General features: G+C 37.2%; 2 protein-coding genes across 2 annotated transcripts; both read left to right on the top strand.

Moving 5' to 3' along the window:
* LOC109819745 (activating signal cointegrator 1 complex subunit 2) lies at window positions 1,546-10,105 on the top strand. The gene is made up of 9 exons (XM_020385609.1): window positions 1,546-1,990; window positions 2,498-2,657; window positions 2,737-2,798; window positions 2,919-3,013; window positions 5,039-5,152; window positions 6,692-6,757; window positions 6,830-6,927; window positions 7,039-7,478; window positions 8,760-10,105. Exons 1-9 carry the CDS (start codon window positions 1,591-1,593, stop codon window positions 9,854-9,856), a joined length of 2,532 nt encoding a protein of 843 aa, XP_020241198.1. The 5' UTR covers window positions 1,546-1,590; the 3' UTR covers window positions 9,857-10,105.
* Window positions 10,605-12,923, top strand: LOC109822041 (B3 domain-containing protein Os03g0212300-like). Its single transcript, XM_020388201.1, has 7 exons — window positions 10,605-10,794; window positions 10,880-11,276; window positions 11,382-11,477; window positions 11,929-12,030; window positions 12,143-12,199; window positions 12,301-12,437; window positions 12,529-12,923. Exons 1-7 carry the CDS (start codon window positions 10,720-10,722, stop codon window positions 12,805-12,807), a joined length of 1,143 nt encoding a protein of 380 aa, XP_020243790.1. The 5' UTR covers window positions 10,605-10,719; the 3' UTR covers window positions 12,808-12,923.

Consider the following 13,274-nt stretch of genomic DNA (forward strand, 5'->3'; position numbering starts at 1 on the left):
TATCATCCCACATGGCATCTGCCATAGAATTTCTCCAAGCTCCTACAGCTGCTCGTTGAGTATGTATCTCGTCTTCTTTATCGGAGTCATCGTCTGCATCAGCAACATTTCGTGGAGCTTCTAGTGGAGGATCATAAATGTCGAAGTTCAAATCTCATAACATCATAAAGAAAAAAAATAAGCATTTTTCAGTCATTAACCCTTTGGACCAATCTCATCATGATCGCTAAAACCAAATCAGCAAATAAATGAAATGTACACAAGAATCATCCATGGCCGCTAAAACTTGGTGGCTCGGCCACCGAGCCACCTTGGTGGCTCGGTGAGCCGACCTCCAGGTGTTTGTCGTTTTGCCTCTTTGTGCCCGTTTTCCGGTTTTGTAGTTGATAGGTTCGGATTCGATTTGCTGATCTGATTTGGCAGTAAATCCGGATCCCGATTAGGCAGTAAATCCGCTTCTGAGTTGGAGTCCGAAACCGATCTTGATTCGATCGTCATTCGTCCGAGTTTGTCCTTGGTTGGATCACTCGTTGACTCTTTAACACTTGGCTTGATTCCAAATGCGAACGGATGTATTCCGTTGCTTGCGTGCGATTCGTCGATCTCGTCGCCTCGGCTTCTGAGTTCGAGTTCGAAACTGATCTTGATTCGATCGTGATTCGTCCGAGTTTGTCCTTGGTTGGATCACTCGTTGACTCTTTAACACTTGGCTTGATTCCAAATGCGAACGGATGTATTCCGTTGCTTGCGTGCGATTCGTCGATCTCGTCGCCTCGTTGGTTCGTCGGTTTGTGCCGAGCTGTGCTAAGGGACCTATAAGCAATTTTATATGCCTACAATATAGGTAGTATAAATTGTGGGATAATTATGACCAATTATCCCAATTCTAATTCTAGTAGAATTCTACTTGACTAACGCACCAAAAAAATAATACAGTTCTAGTTCTACAAAAATTCTACTTGACTAACACTATAAAAAAATATCTCATTTCCTAGTTCTATGTGACTAACACCTTAAAAATTTATCCCACAAATTATCTCAGTTCTAGTTTTAAGTTCTAGATAACTAACCCCTTGTGAAATCCTCTTTTTTGGGTGGGATGTGGGGTGGATTTCAAAAGTGTTAGACAAGTTAATGATTTCAAATTCGAAAAAATTTGAAATAAACAGAAATATTACAAATTATAGTATTCCAAATCCCAAAATATTGTTAAAACAAACAAAATTTTAGGAATCCCAACCCATAACAAATTACCTATGGATTTCAAATCCTATTGTGAAATCCATATTCTAAAAGTATAGGATTTGAAACAAACATCCCCTTAATAAAGAGAGTATGATTTAACTAAATGGGTGGGGTGGGTGAGTCATTTAGTGGGTGAGTATGGATGGGCATGGATGGCATAGGATGAGTTTTGGGGCATGTAACCAAACCCACTGAGACCTGGGCTGGCCTACCTCTAATCATCGAGCCCCTACTCTACTCCCGAACTTGACTGGAAATTCTCTCCGCTCGTCTTCCCTGACCCCCCCCCCCCCCCTCCTCCTCTCTCTGCTCTCTTGATCTCCTCGACAACGAAGCAGCACTCAAATGGCCTCATCATCTTCCTCCTCCTCCGCTCCCAAGAGATCTTACGCTACGAAAGGACCGATCCGAAACCAACAGCGATACGTTCCCAAAACCCCCACCGCCACGGCCGCTACGAGCAGCAGCAACAACAGTGCCCCCGGCGCCAGCACCAAACCTACCCCTTCCCTTACGACTTCTCTAAGAGGGGAATCATCGCCACCTTCTTCTTCGTCTTCGAAGGAGAGGAGACCCCTCAGTGGCAGTTTCGTGAATTACTTGCCTCAAGATGAGGCCGTGGCCTCGGGCCTCGGCGCCGACGCCGGGGGCTTGGACGCGATTGAATCGCAGCGAGTTGTTGATATGTTGAATGAGCAGCTGTCCAAGTTGTTGAAGATGAGCCCTAGGGATTTCTGGAGAGAAGGTTAGATCGCTAAGCCCTAGTAATTTTGTGGAGTTTGGAACCACATGAAAACGACGCGGACTTTCAATTTCTCTTAGTATGTGTAAGAAATTAGATCGCCTAAACCCTAATTCTTGTTATGTCTTTGTAATGCCGGATTTATTTATTTATTTATTTTTGCGTATATTGTAACATACTATTGAATCTAAATTGGATATTGGCTGAAATTAGAGTTGATTCTTCTACAGGCTAAATTATGGGCATCTTTTTAGTTTTGTTTTTGGAGTTAGCAATTGTACAAGTGAACAAATGTAAGCTTATTGTATAAGATGAACAGATGAGCTACTAACTATGAGCTACAGGGCCTTTTTTGTGAAACCTAAGGGGTTCTTTTCTCTACTTGGATCCCTAATTCTAGGAAAAAGAGAATATAGTTAGATGTAGTATTTGTTTATTTAAAAGAGCTGTAATTTGATATATATATTTTTAGATTTTCATGTGTTCACGGCCCAATATACCTTTTTCCAGTGGCCAAGAATGAATCATTGCACGAGTTTCTCGACAGCTATCTACAGTATAGACATAGGTGGTATGATTTTCCTCACCGTGGGGCGAAGGGAATTGTTGCTGGAGTTATTGTGGGAGAGGCTGAGCTCTGCCGCAGGGTCTTTATGATCCTCTATCGCATGTAGGGGTTCTTTAGTTTCTCATCGACTCAATATTTTTTCCTGAGGTTTTTTAGTGAACCGTTGAACTGTCTTCTGCAGGTCTTCAAACAGAGACCCTGGTGCAAATGCCAGTGACTGCCTCAGCTTGAGAGAACACACAGGTATCTGCCTTTTGTTACTTGTTATAGTAGTATTTTGGGGTTGCCTGAAATTCACAGTAGGATAGATCATAAAAGTGAAAGTATACTCATATCAGAGTTTCTTATTTCTATCATATGTAGCTTTGTTGCAGGAAAGGAAGTTGTTGGACCTTCCAAAATTGCTGGATATATGTGCCATATATGGCCACGACAATGGGGAGCTTGCTAAGTCATTGGTAGGTTGCAAATTAGATTGATGGGTAACTCAGTGTGTTCATTTTTATTTCTATGGCTCCCATAAAGAAAAGTATGTATTTTGTTTTCCAACTTGTCATAACTAGCTAGTCCTTAGTTTTCGACACGATCTCTCAATTTTCAGTATCTTTTTAATGTATTTTTGATTCTTTCGTTTAATACACATCTAGAAACCTTAGATAATTTCAATGATTTTGTTCTTAATTGAGTCGAAATAGAGGATAAATAACATTAGGTAAAAAATAGTAGCATATTGTGAGAATTATAAATAATTAACTATTTGTTCTTGAGTTTACCATTCATCCATTAAATGTTCACTTCTAAGTTTTATCGGAATTGGACTTTAAAGCTACGAATATGAAACAAAAAGTATTGATATTAAAACCTAAATGGTAGCAAGCATCGTCTTTCTTTTTTCTAAGTGTAGTATGATGTAGGGTTCAAAAAATTTTTTTTTACTCAACTTACTAGTTTAACTTGTGGACAATAGGGCACTATATTGGATGTGCTTAATTTTCAGGAAGATGGTCTCTGATGCCTATCTGGCTGGCTTATGATGATAATCTAGATGTGCAGTGCATGGGCAAAGTATTTATAACTGATTTAATATACAAGATGAGCAGAAAATTACCACCTATATCCTTGCAATTGGTTATGCGTCCATACAGTTGATGACTAGGTTTGGCATCTACTTATCGTACACTATTATGTCGTGCAAGCGTTTTCCCATTAATCAATCTATAATCTATATTGTCATTTATCAATATCAATTGGTAATCAATTATAAAACTCAACCAAATACAAAAGTTGTCATATTTTACGCCTAAACATAAAGTTCTATTTCTACTAAAATGCTATATACCTATGTAATTCAAAATTTAACAAACAGTAAATACAATGATTTAAATCATAGACAAGCCTACAAATTAAAATCCTTATTAAAAGATAAAGTAAAATTTTAAAGCCTAGTTCTATTCAAACGCAGAATTAATAACGAACTAGGCATCAGATAGCTACAAATTCCTTACATGGAATTTGTTTGTAGATGCTAAGGTGGCTCTCTAGATTCGAACGTCTTTGGTTGGATTCAGTTCTGTGTCACATGGAAAATGCCTTAAGCTAGATGCTAAGATTGCAGATCAAATGTTTCTCTTTTCTTCTTTTGATCAAGGACCCTAGAGTTCAATCAACAAAAAGAATAAATTAATTCACATTGAAATAGGCGATAAAGGACGAATTTCGCTGTGGCATCATGTGAAATCCCTAATGACAACTGGTTAACAAGAAATTGCAAACAACGATGTGTCAAGAACCCTCAAAATTAGGAAAAACCTACCTGCAACCTCGTACCCTGCCATATTTACTTCTCCTTTTTGTCCTCCAGCCCAGTTCTCACAACTTTTCATCTCCAGAATACATCAAGCCTCTTTTCTTTCCTATCAGCATCCATATCAAATTAAAAATTCAAAATCCAAATACATGCCCATTCCAATCCATTCACACTCTCACCGCATCCAGTTCTCATCCCATCATGATGGAAACCCGCATTCAGCTGCGACGGAGTATGGCATGGCAGGGAGCGTATCTTTGAGGCCATGCCTGATAGATTGAGGAATGAAGAACAAAAAAGAAATAAACACAAATAGTGGCCGAAATTTTGGCAACTCCAAAATACCCTCAAACCTAACGAAAAGAAAAGGAAAAAAAGTAAGGGCAAAACTGGAAGATATTTGTGAACAGGAAAGGATGAAATTTAGTCCACTTTCTCCCAGTAATACCTTCAAATCCAACTAATAGTAGTATCTGATCTGGCTGAAATAAAAAGACATTAGGAGGGACAAAACTGGAACAAGAAAAAACACATCCAGCTTGTAAACAATGTGTTTTAATTGTCATAGGAGATATTGCTGGTAGAAGTTTTGGTGGTTAAATGTGTTTACTATTTATGAATCCTTGTTATAAATATGGGTCAGCATTCTTAGAATCTTGTTACCTTTATTTTTCAGGTTACAAATGCTGTAAAAGCACAGCCAAAGCTCCAAGACAACATAAGTGCAGTGACATCACATTTTCTGGGTATAGTTAAGACAATGCATCAACGCTGTAGTTCATCATTGGAGGTGCTATATTTTATTCATTTGTTTTTCATACTTAGTTGCTTCTACATATCTATTGCAATTAGGGGTGCTAAACCGTATCCGTATCTGAAGAAATATCCATAACCGTATCCATTAGGATAAGGATATGGTTACTCAGATCTATAACTGATAGGATATGATTACGAATATGGTTTTGTAGTGAAATATCTGTATCCATATCCGAAATATCCGAATACACATTAGTCATACTCTTACGATAGTTCGATTATTAAATTATGGATTTGTGGTTAATTTTGATAATCAATATGTCTAATCTTAGCTTTATAGCTATAATGAACATATTAAGGACCTCTTTTGTATCACATGAACTATGTTTTTCTTAATACTATATAGTTTTCTCATATCCGTTTTGTATCCGCATGCATATTCGCTTATATATCCGCATCTATATCCGTAACCATATCCAATTTTAGCGGATATGAATATGAATTTTTCTTACCGAGATATATCCGTATCCGTATCCGAGATGGATAAGCGGATATGAATATGGTAAGCATCATATCTGAGCTGTATCCGGACCGAATGCACCCCTAGTTGCAATGTCATTTACATATTTTTCTCTTGTCGGTCATTATCTTGTATATGTATTAATTTTGACCGTGTGTGTTCATGTACTGGATAATTGCTGCATATGGCTGAAGGAATTTAGCTTGCACAATTGTAATCACGCTTCATATATTGCTTAGTTATTGCAAACTGCTAACCTCATGAACCCCAATGCATGAGAAAATACAAGAATTTACGCATGGCTGATATGATACGCCCCCCCCCCCCCCCCCCCCCCCCCGTGTTGCATTTACATAAGCATGTTGGAATATACCTTGATTGAAGAGATATTAGTTGTAACTTTGTGGTTGTTGGGTAGGGTTTATTCAAAACGTGATCCATGTTCTCATATTAGTCCCTGCCAGGACAACTTATGATGAAGTTGGGAGGCATTGGTTTCATCTTCAATTAGTATTTAGTTACTTTCTACAAGTTAATTTGTATTGGTCTGTGGTTAACTTCTGGAAGCTAGTACTTTATAATTTTTTCCTGATTCAAGCTGGATACATAGCTTCGAAATGGACAAGTAATGCCACATGTGGAACATACAAGATTATGTTGAGTTCTATTTCTGGTTTGGATAACAAATTTAGCTGGTAGTTGAAAGTATATTACAAGCTAACTTATGGAGCATTGCAACTAAAGAGTTTTCAGCCAGCAGCTATGAGTGTAGTTACATATGTTTTTATGTGGCTTATTTAAAAGTGAAAAATCACAAGGGAAACATAAAAATATCTATATTTTTTTTTACTGAATGTATCACTTTTGATAAATATGAGAATAAGTTTTAGATAATGGTCAGTATGTGTGTTTTGCATATAGAGGATGAGCATACGGTTTGTGATACTCAGTAATTTCTTTGGTAAGAGTGTGTTCCTTTTTATCTTTTTATTTCAAGAAAAAACAGACCCAAGTTATTATTTGAGCAGATTACACAGTTATATATATCTACAGGTGTTACTGGCTTCTGGAGGCAATGGAGGTCATGTTTATGAGCAACTCTATAAAGATTTTTTGGAGGCAAGTAACCGCGTAGATTATCTTTGTTTCATGTTTGGTTTAGTTTGAACTGAGACTTTTATGCTGCCTTAGGTAATGGACTTTATAAACGATGCTGTTGTGACATTAGATGCATTTGTTGATGCTTTCAGACCTGCAGCTTTCTACTTCTCTATTTCGGTTGATATGAGGTAGATGAACTATTTTGTAGACATTATGATTTTGCCTTTTCCTTTATACTTCGACGGTGAACATTAATTGTAACGATTTTATTGTATATTTGTAAAATGTTTGACTTGCAGTTACGGGACTGAAGAATTATTGAGCACCCTTGCAAAATTGCATGATGCTTTGTTACCATCTTTACAACAAGGCTTGACTATTGTTTCTAAGAGCAGAAGTGATGCATCAAAAAGTGAACCTGGTGGTGACCTTCATAATGTCTTCCTTAGTTTAAAAATGTTATCAACGAGAGTTGTCAGCCTAGGATGGAAATTAGTGGACTGCTGCTACATATGCAATGAACCTATTGACGAAAGTCTCCTACAAACTACAACAAAAATGTTTCCCGCTAAAGTCGAAGATCCTTCTATACGTGGAGACATAATCATTCAAACACTCAAAGAGATTAATGGAGAAGCTCTTTATCATTTCCGGGAGAATACTGGCAGCGGAACCTTTCTTCAGAACATTGAAAAGAATCACAAGATATTGAGTCAAATTGGCAATCTTCGCAGTTCTGGTAATGCTTCTATCTTTACCTGTAGAATGATTTTCTCGCCAGAAGCCAGAACTTTATAAAAAAGGGATTTTATGAAACTTTTGTACGTTGATTTCCATCAAGGAACTCAGGGGGTTAGGAAATTCGACATGAATCAGAGTGTCTGTGCTCTATTCCAAGTACCACAAAGAGTTTGCCCCTCTAAATGTTGATATTCATTCTATGTCAACAGGGTCAATTTATAAGAAGGTTTTAAGAGCTTGTTTAGTTAGGCTACTTCTCTGATATGATGTTCCATTGTGAGTAGCAATTGGAGGGATAGTTACAGGGTCAAAGTTACAAATTGTGTAAACTGTTTTAAATCTTTCATATATCAGCCATGGACCCCCTTAAAACATCGTCTTTCCTAAAAAGAAAAGTTACTCTCTTCTGCCCTCTGTTGATTAGTCATGGCATGTATGAAATTTAACATTTTGTAGAAGATTTTTTGGATGCCGGGGTGAGGTGGGATGTATACCTCCTGAAGATGGAACGTGGGATGATAAAAGAGACTTAAGAGGATCATTTGCCATTACTATGTAGCGTGAACTTCAGTTTCACCTTATAGATGTTTCTTGTTCAATTAGTGCTGAAGCTATCAACTTAACTGTATGAAATGATATGCAACATTTATTTATTTTTCGGTTTTATAAATATCGGTCCCTTGAAATATTCCATAATTTTAAATTACTTCCCAAATAATTGAAATTTCTACATAGTCCAACAGTTCATATTAAGTTACTCCCAAATCGTCCTATGGTTATCTGCCGTGTGAATTGAGGGGAATGTTATATCAAAATTTATTTTTTGACTTACAGTTTTATCTTATTCTTTAGGTTAACATCCCAACCTAAACACGTTTAAAACCAGAATCCAAACCATCTTCTTTTCCCCCAACTCATATTTTTCACGAAACCCAGTTTTCGACAGATGGGTAATTTAGAGTTAAGAAATAGGACTTCAAAAAATAACAAACGGACTAATTTAAGCAACTTATATGAATTGGGGGTTTAAATAGAAATTTCAATCATTTGAGGGAGCAATTAAAAATATGATAAATTTAGGGGGACCAATATATAGGAGATATCAAGTATATCTGTAAGCAAATGGGGGAAAAGATCTCCGTGGAGAAAATCTGGCATCTCATTTTGTATGTGTTGGGCTAGGCAATCACTTATCGTAGATGTCCCTCAATTATATTTTCATGCTACAAAGGAATAGGAATATTTACTTGGATCATCCTTTTGAATTTCTAATCAACAGGATGGGTTTTCATGGATGAGGATCAGTTTCAATACTTGGCGCAAATTGCAACACCACCGTCTTTGAAGAGGTGGGAACAGGTGCCCAGGGCACCAATCTCATCACAAATTGACAAGGTACAAATGGATGAGGATGCTATAATTTTGGAGTCCAAGATTAGCCAGATAAAAGACCTGTTCCCTGAATATGGGAAAGGTTTTCTTTCAGCCTGTCTTGATGTCTATAACCATAATCCTGAAGAAGTGATTCAAAGGATTTTAGAGGGAACTCTCCATGAAGATCTTTTATCTCTAGATACTTTGCTGGAGCAGATTACGCCACCAAAGTCATCATCTCATAATAGGAATGACAAGGGGAAGGCGGTGTTAGCAATGGAACCTGCATCTAAAAGTACTACTGCATTGCCAGGCAAAAATGATCTTGTGGTTAGTGGGAAGGACACAAAGGGCCCTCAATCTTTGTCATCTAAATTTGGCCGATTCCAAAGGAAAACCAATGAAGACTCGTCAAACTCAGAAGTACTCGACTCAAAATCTGCCAAAGATGCAGTTCGCACAGCTGTTCTAGCTGCAGAACTAGAGTATGAAGATGAGTATGATGATTCATTTGACGATTTGGGTCTAAGCGTCGTTGAATCAGGTTATGAGGAAACTGAGAACTTGAGCGATAGCATCACAAGACCTGGGAAGTCATGGGGTTCAGAGAATGAGATCTCCTATCAGAGTTCTAAACCCAGATGGAGTTCGCAGAAGAAACCTCAGTTCTATGTCAAAGATGGTAAAAACTACAGCTACAAGGTGTCTGGTTCTGTTGGGGTGTCTAGTGCACAAGAAGCAGCTGTAGTTAATCAAGCACAGAAAGAAACTATACATGGTCTTGGTCGTGGGGGCAATATACCGCTTGGGGCTGTAAATAAAATGATGGATAATCAAGAGGAACCAGATGATGAGTCTTCTAATGCTGCTGAAAATATTGGTAGAGGGAACTCCAATCATCGAGGTAGAGGCGGAGGAAGAAGAGGTGGTGGTGGTGGACGAAATAATTATAGGAAGGATAGAGCTATGAAGAAACACTTCTCAGGATTGGGTGGTTACTGAATGAATATACAAAACCGTGTTTTACAAAAAATGTAAATGACTATATGAGAGCTGGCTGTGTCTCAGGATGGGTGTTTAGTCACTATACTTGGTGAAGTATTTTTGTGTGTACATGGATCATGTATGCGAGTGTCACTTTTACATGAGAAATTCTTGAGAAATTTTTATTTTTTTGTTTTTTGTTTTCATAAACTTGATATGTTTCCTATCACCCAGTTATCAGGCGAGTCAAATATGCCAGCTTTGTTATCTGCAGGACTTTTTGGGGACAGCATGTACGGCTTATAGGAGACCTTAGTTTATTCATGATCTCATTTATTATTCAATAGGATATCTCATGCTTGCAAATAGTTCGGTGTTTTAGAATGAGTTTATTGGATATTGTTCACCTGCAACTTTGATTTATATCATTGTCAAAACATGTTTATCGTTTAGATAGGGAAACCAATTTCACTCAAATTTAGAGTAGTGAATTTCATACTCCAATATTGGCAGGTTTTGAGGAGAAATTATCCCATCGTCTACATCCCAGGGTAGTTGGTGCATGCAAGTTTTTATTTTTATTTTTATTTTTTTAACCATTAATTAATGGACAAGTGCAAAACAGTTGAAGGATTGACCCATCACAAAAGCTGACATAGATTTGCTCTCAAAGGGAAGAGATTCATCAACTTTGGCAATCAATTTGGATTTTGCACATTCATTGTCATAATATAACACCACCAAACCTGCTTAATTGCAGAATAAATGCTCAAAGTGGTGCTCATCTCCTCAACAGCTACAAATAAGGGCTCAACAAAGCACAAGCTCCAATCTGCAACCTTTCCAGCTCTACCCCATCCACATTGTCTATAGGTTTGAAGATGATGAGGAAAAATGGTGGGCCTGGCAATATGCATTTTTTCAAGCCTATGTTGCCTGGTTTCTCCAAAAAACTGGTCTTCCATATAACGCCCCCACCCTCTCGTGGTCCTTTCATTTGTTGTTGTTGATATATTGACACTGTTACCTGTTTTAATGCAGGCTATTCCTACTGCTTTTGTCAGGGAAATTGTAAAAGAGAGATGCAACGTGAGAACATCTACCCTAGTCAATCCTAATGGCAAGTCATGGCGCGTTGATGTGTACGAGGATCACAAGAAAGATTACATGTATTTCAGTGGAAATGGCTGGCTAAGATTCGTGCGTGCACATAAGCTAGGGGTAGGATACTTCGTAGTGTTCTGTTACAAAGGAAACATGGTGTTTAAGTTCAGAGTATATGATTTAAGTGCATGTGAAATAACCTCCTATGCTTCTAGTGATGCCCCTAGAGAGAACTTTTACAATAATAAGAAGAAAACAAATAATGAGAATGAGAAGAAGAAGATGAAGGAGAAGATAACAGTGATCAATGTTGAAGAAGATGAGGAAAACTTTGGTATGTAAGTGCAATTTATTTTTGCTTATCCATTACCAATAGTTGATTCTATGATTTACTAACCGAAAAAGAAGCAAACCTATGTTTGTTTTCATGTTCTCAAAGAGGATGATGATGGGGACGAAGTGACAGAAAGTATTGAGAAGAGGAAGAAGCAGCAGCTGAAGAAAATATCAGAAGTCAAATTCGAGAAAGAAAATGGTCTGTACATGCATTTTTTTTCTTTTGTCCCCTTGCTTAATGTACTTTCTTCTTTTTCTGTTGATTTAATGGTAGTTCAATTACGTGGGCAATCAACTCAAATGAACATGCATGTATGCCTGCCTCCGCGAAAACCTTGTTTATGTATGAACTAACCTCTAGTAGAAGAGGAAAACACAAGAAGAAAAAAAGAATTAGAGGACAAAAAAGAATCTGGTATATAGAATTCTTTTTCCTATTGATCGATTATTTTGCTTAATCTTGTGAGCTATTAACCAATTAAACAGGAAGAGTTTGGTAAATAAAAGCAAACTTCACTTCTTGGTTTGTGCTTTATCTCTTGTGTGTGCATGTAGATATACATTGCCAAAATCGCTCGTACATATATGAATCCTCTATTTTACTAACTGAAAGAAGATAATCCCTTATTCTTCTCTAAATATTTTCAAAGAGGATTATGAGATTGAGAAGGACCTGAAAGGAACCATCGATGAGAAGAAGATGACGAAGAAAAAGAAGAAAATATCAGAAGTCAAAATTGAGGGAGAGCATGGTATGTGTAAGCATTCTTTCATTTACTTCCCTAGCATCTCATTTTTTTGCTTACTCTTTATTTGATTTAATTATTTATAGTTCATTTGCATTTCATATAAACTTGTTTCCAGATGAACTCCGACTTAAAAGGAGGAGAAAGTCATCAAGAGACAAAATAGAAGAATCTGGTATGTAAAAAATTAGTTTTCCTTTTTAGTAAAAGGTTTATTAATTATTTAGCCTAATGCCGTCAGTTACTAACTAACGTATACATGCATGAAATTTCCAGATAACAAATCTACTTATAAGGTACGTATGAACCCAAGGTATCATGAGAGGATACAGAGAAACAATGGGAGTACTACAGGAACAAAACCGAAGTTTGAGGCTACCGTATGGCCTTGCAATTTATCTTCACCTTACATGGTAACTCGTATATAATTAAGTACATGCAAAGTTCATGCCGGTCAAAGTTTCCCCTCATGAGTAATTTTTTGAGTAATTTGAATGAATGCAGAATATTCCAGTGGAATTTAGCGATACCAATGGCCTGACAGAGCACAATGAGCTAACTCTGATGGACCCAAAGGGACGACTCTGGCAGGTTCGAGTTATGCACAGGAGAACTCGATTTGGAGGCAGTAGAAACACTAGTAGTATGCATACTGGTTGGGTTAAATTTGCTGCTGCTAACAAGTTGGAAGTAGGAGACAAATGCATCTTCAAGCTTGGATCGGAAAATAAAAATGGAAGATTGTTGATGAAAGTTTCAATAAGGAAGAAAGCAGTTTGCTGACTTAGTGGGACTTTCTTTTTTTTCATTTTTTTTCTTTTATGTTCTGATGTTGGTTAGTTCTTGCCCGTACTTGTAGTGCTCCTTGGCCACTGCTCTTCTGTTGTTCATATTTTAAAAAGGAGGGAAAATTTTCTAGTTCTATTTTACCTCATGGTTTTTTGCTTCCACCAAAAGTTTAATTCATATAAATATAGATATATCTGAAGTGGATGGGAAATTATTTGAGTTATTATTGAGACGGTTTTTTTTAAAAAAAAAGACCTTTTTTGCTAAATGATTAGCAAAATCGACTATTTTGCTAATTATTTAGCAAAATCGATCTCTTTTTTGCCAACGGCCAAAAAGAAGTCGATTTTAAAAAATAATATGCTCAAAATATACGGGACTAGTAGTCCCGTATGTTCTAAAACCACAACCAAAACATACGGGACTACTAGTCACGTATGTTTCGGGCAGATTGTTTTTTA

The sequence above is a fragment of the Asparagus officinalis genome, chromosome 8 (genome assembly GCF_001876935.1).
Source record: "Asparagus officinalis chromosome 8, Aspof.V1, whole genome shotgun sequence".
NCBI lineage: Eukaryota > Viridiplantae > Streptophyta > Magnoliopsida > Asparagales > Asparagaceae > Asparagus > Asparagus officinalis.

Excerpts from the sequence above, each read along its gene's own strand:
- LOC109819745 (XM_020385609.1), top strand. The coding sequence starts at position 1,591 with ATGGCCTCATCATCTTCCTCCTCCTCCGCTCCCAAGAGATCTTACGCT. Across the intron at positions 2,658-2,736 it reads TTTATGATCCTCTATCGCAT|GTCTTCAAACAGAGACCCTG; the intron begins GTAGGGGTTCTT and ends TGTCTTCTGCAG. Across the intron at positions 3,014-5,038 it reads GGGAGCTTGCTAAGTCATTG|GTTACAAATGCTGTAAAAGC; the intron begins GTAGGTTGCAAA and ends TTTATTTTTCAG.
- LOC109822041 (XM_020388201.1), top strand. The coding sequence starts at position 10,720 with ATGATGAGGAAAAATGGTGGGCCTGGCAATATGCATTTTTTCAAGCCT. Across the intron at positions 12,031-12,142 it reads CAAAATTGAGGGAGAGCATG|ATGAACTCCGACTTAAAAGG; the intron begins GTATGTGTAAGC and ends ACTTGTTTCCAG. Across the intron at positions 12,200-12,300 it reads AGACAAAATAGAAGAATCTG|ATAACAAATCTACTTATAAG; the intron begins GTATGTAAAAAA and ends TGAAATTTCCAG.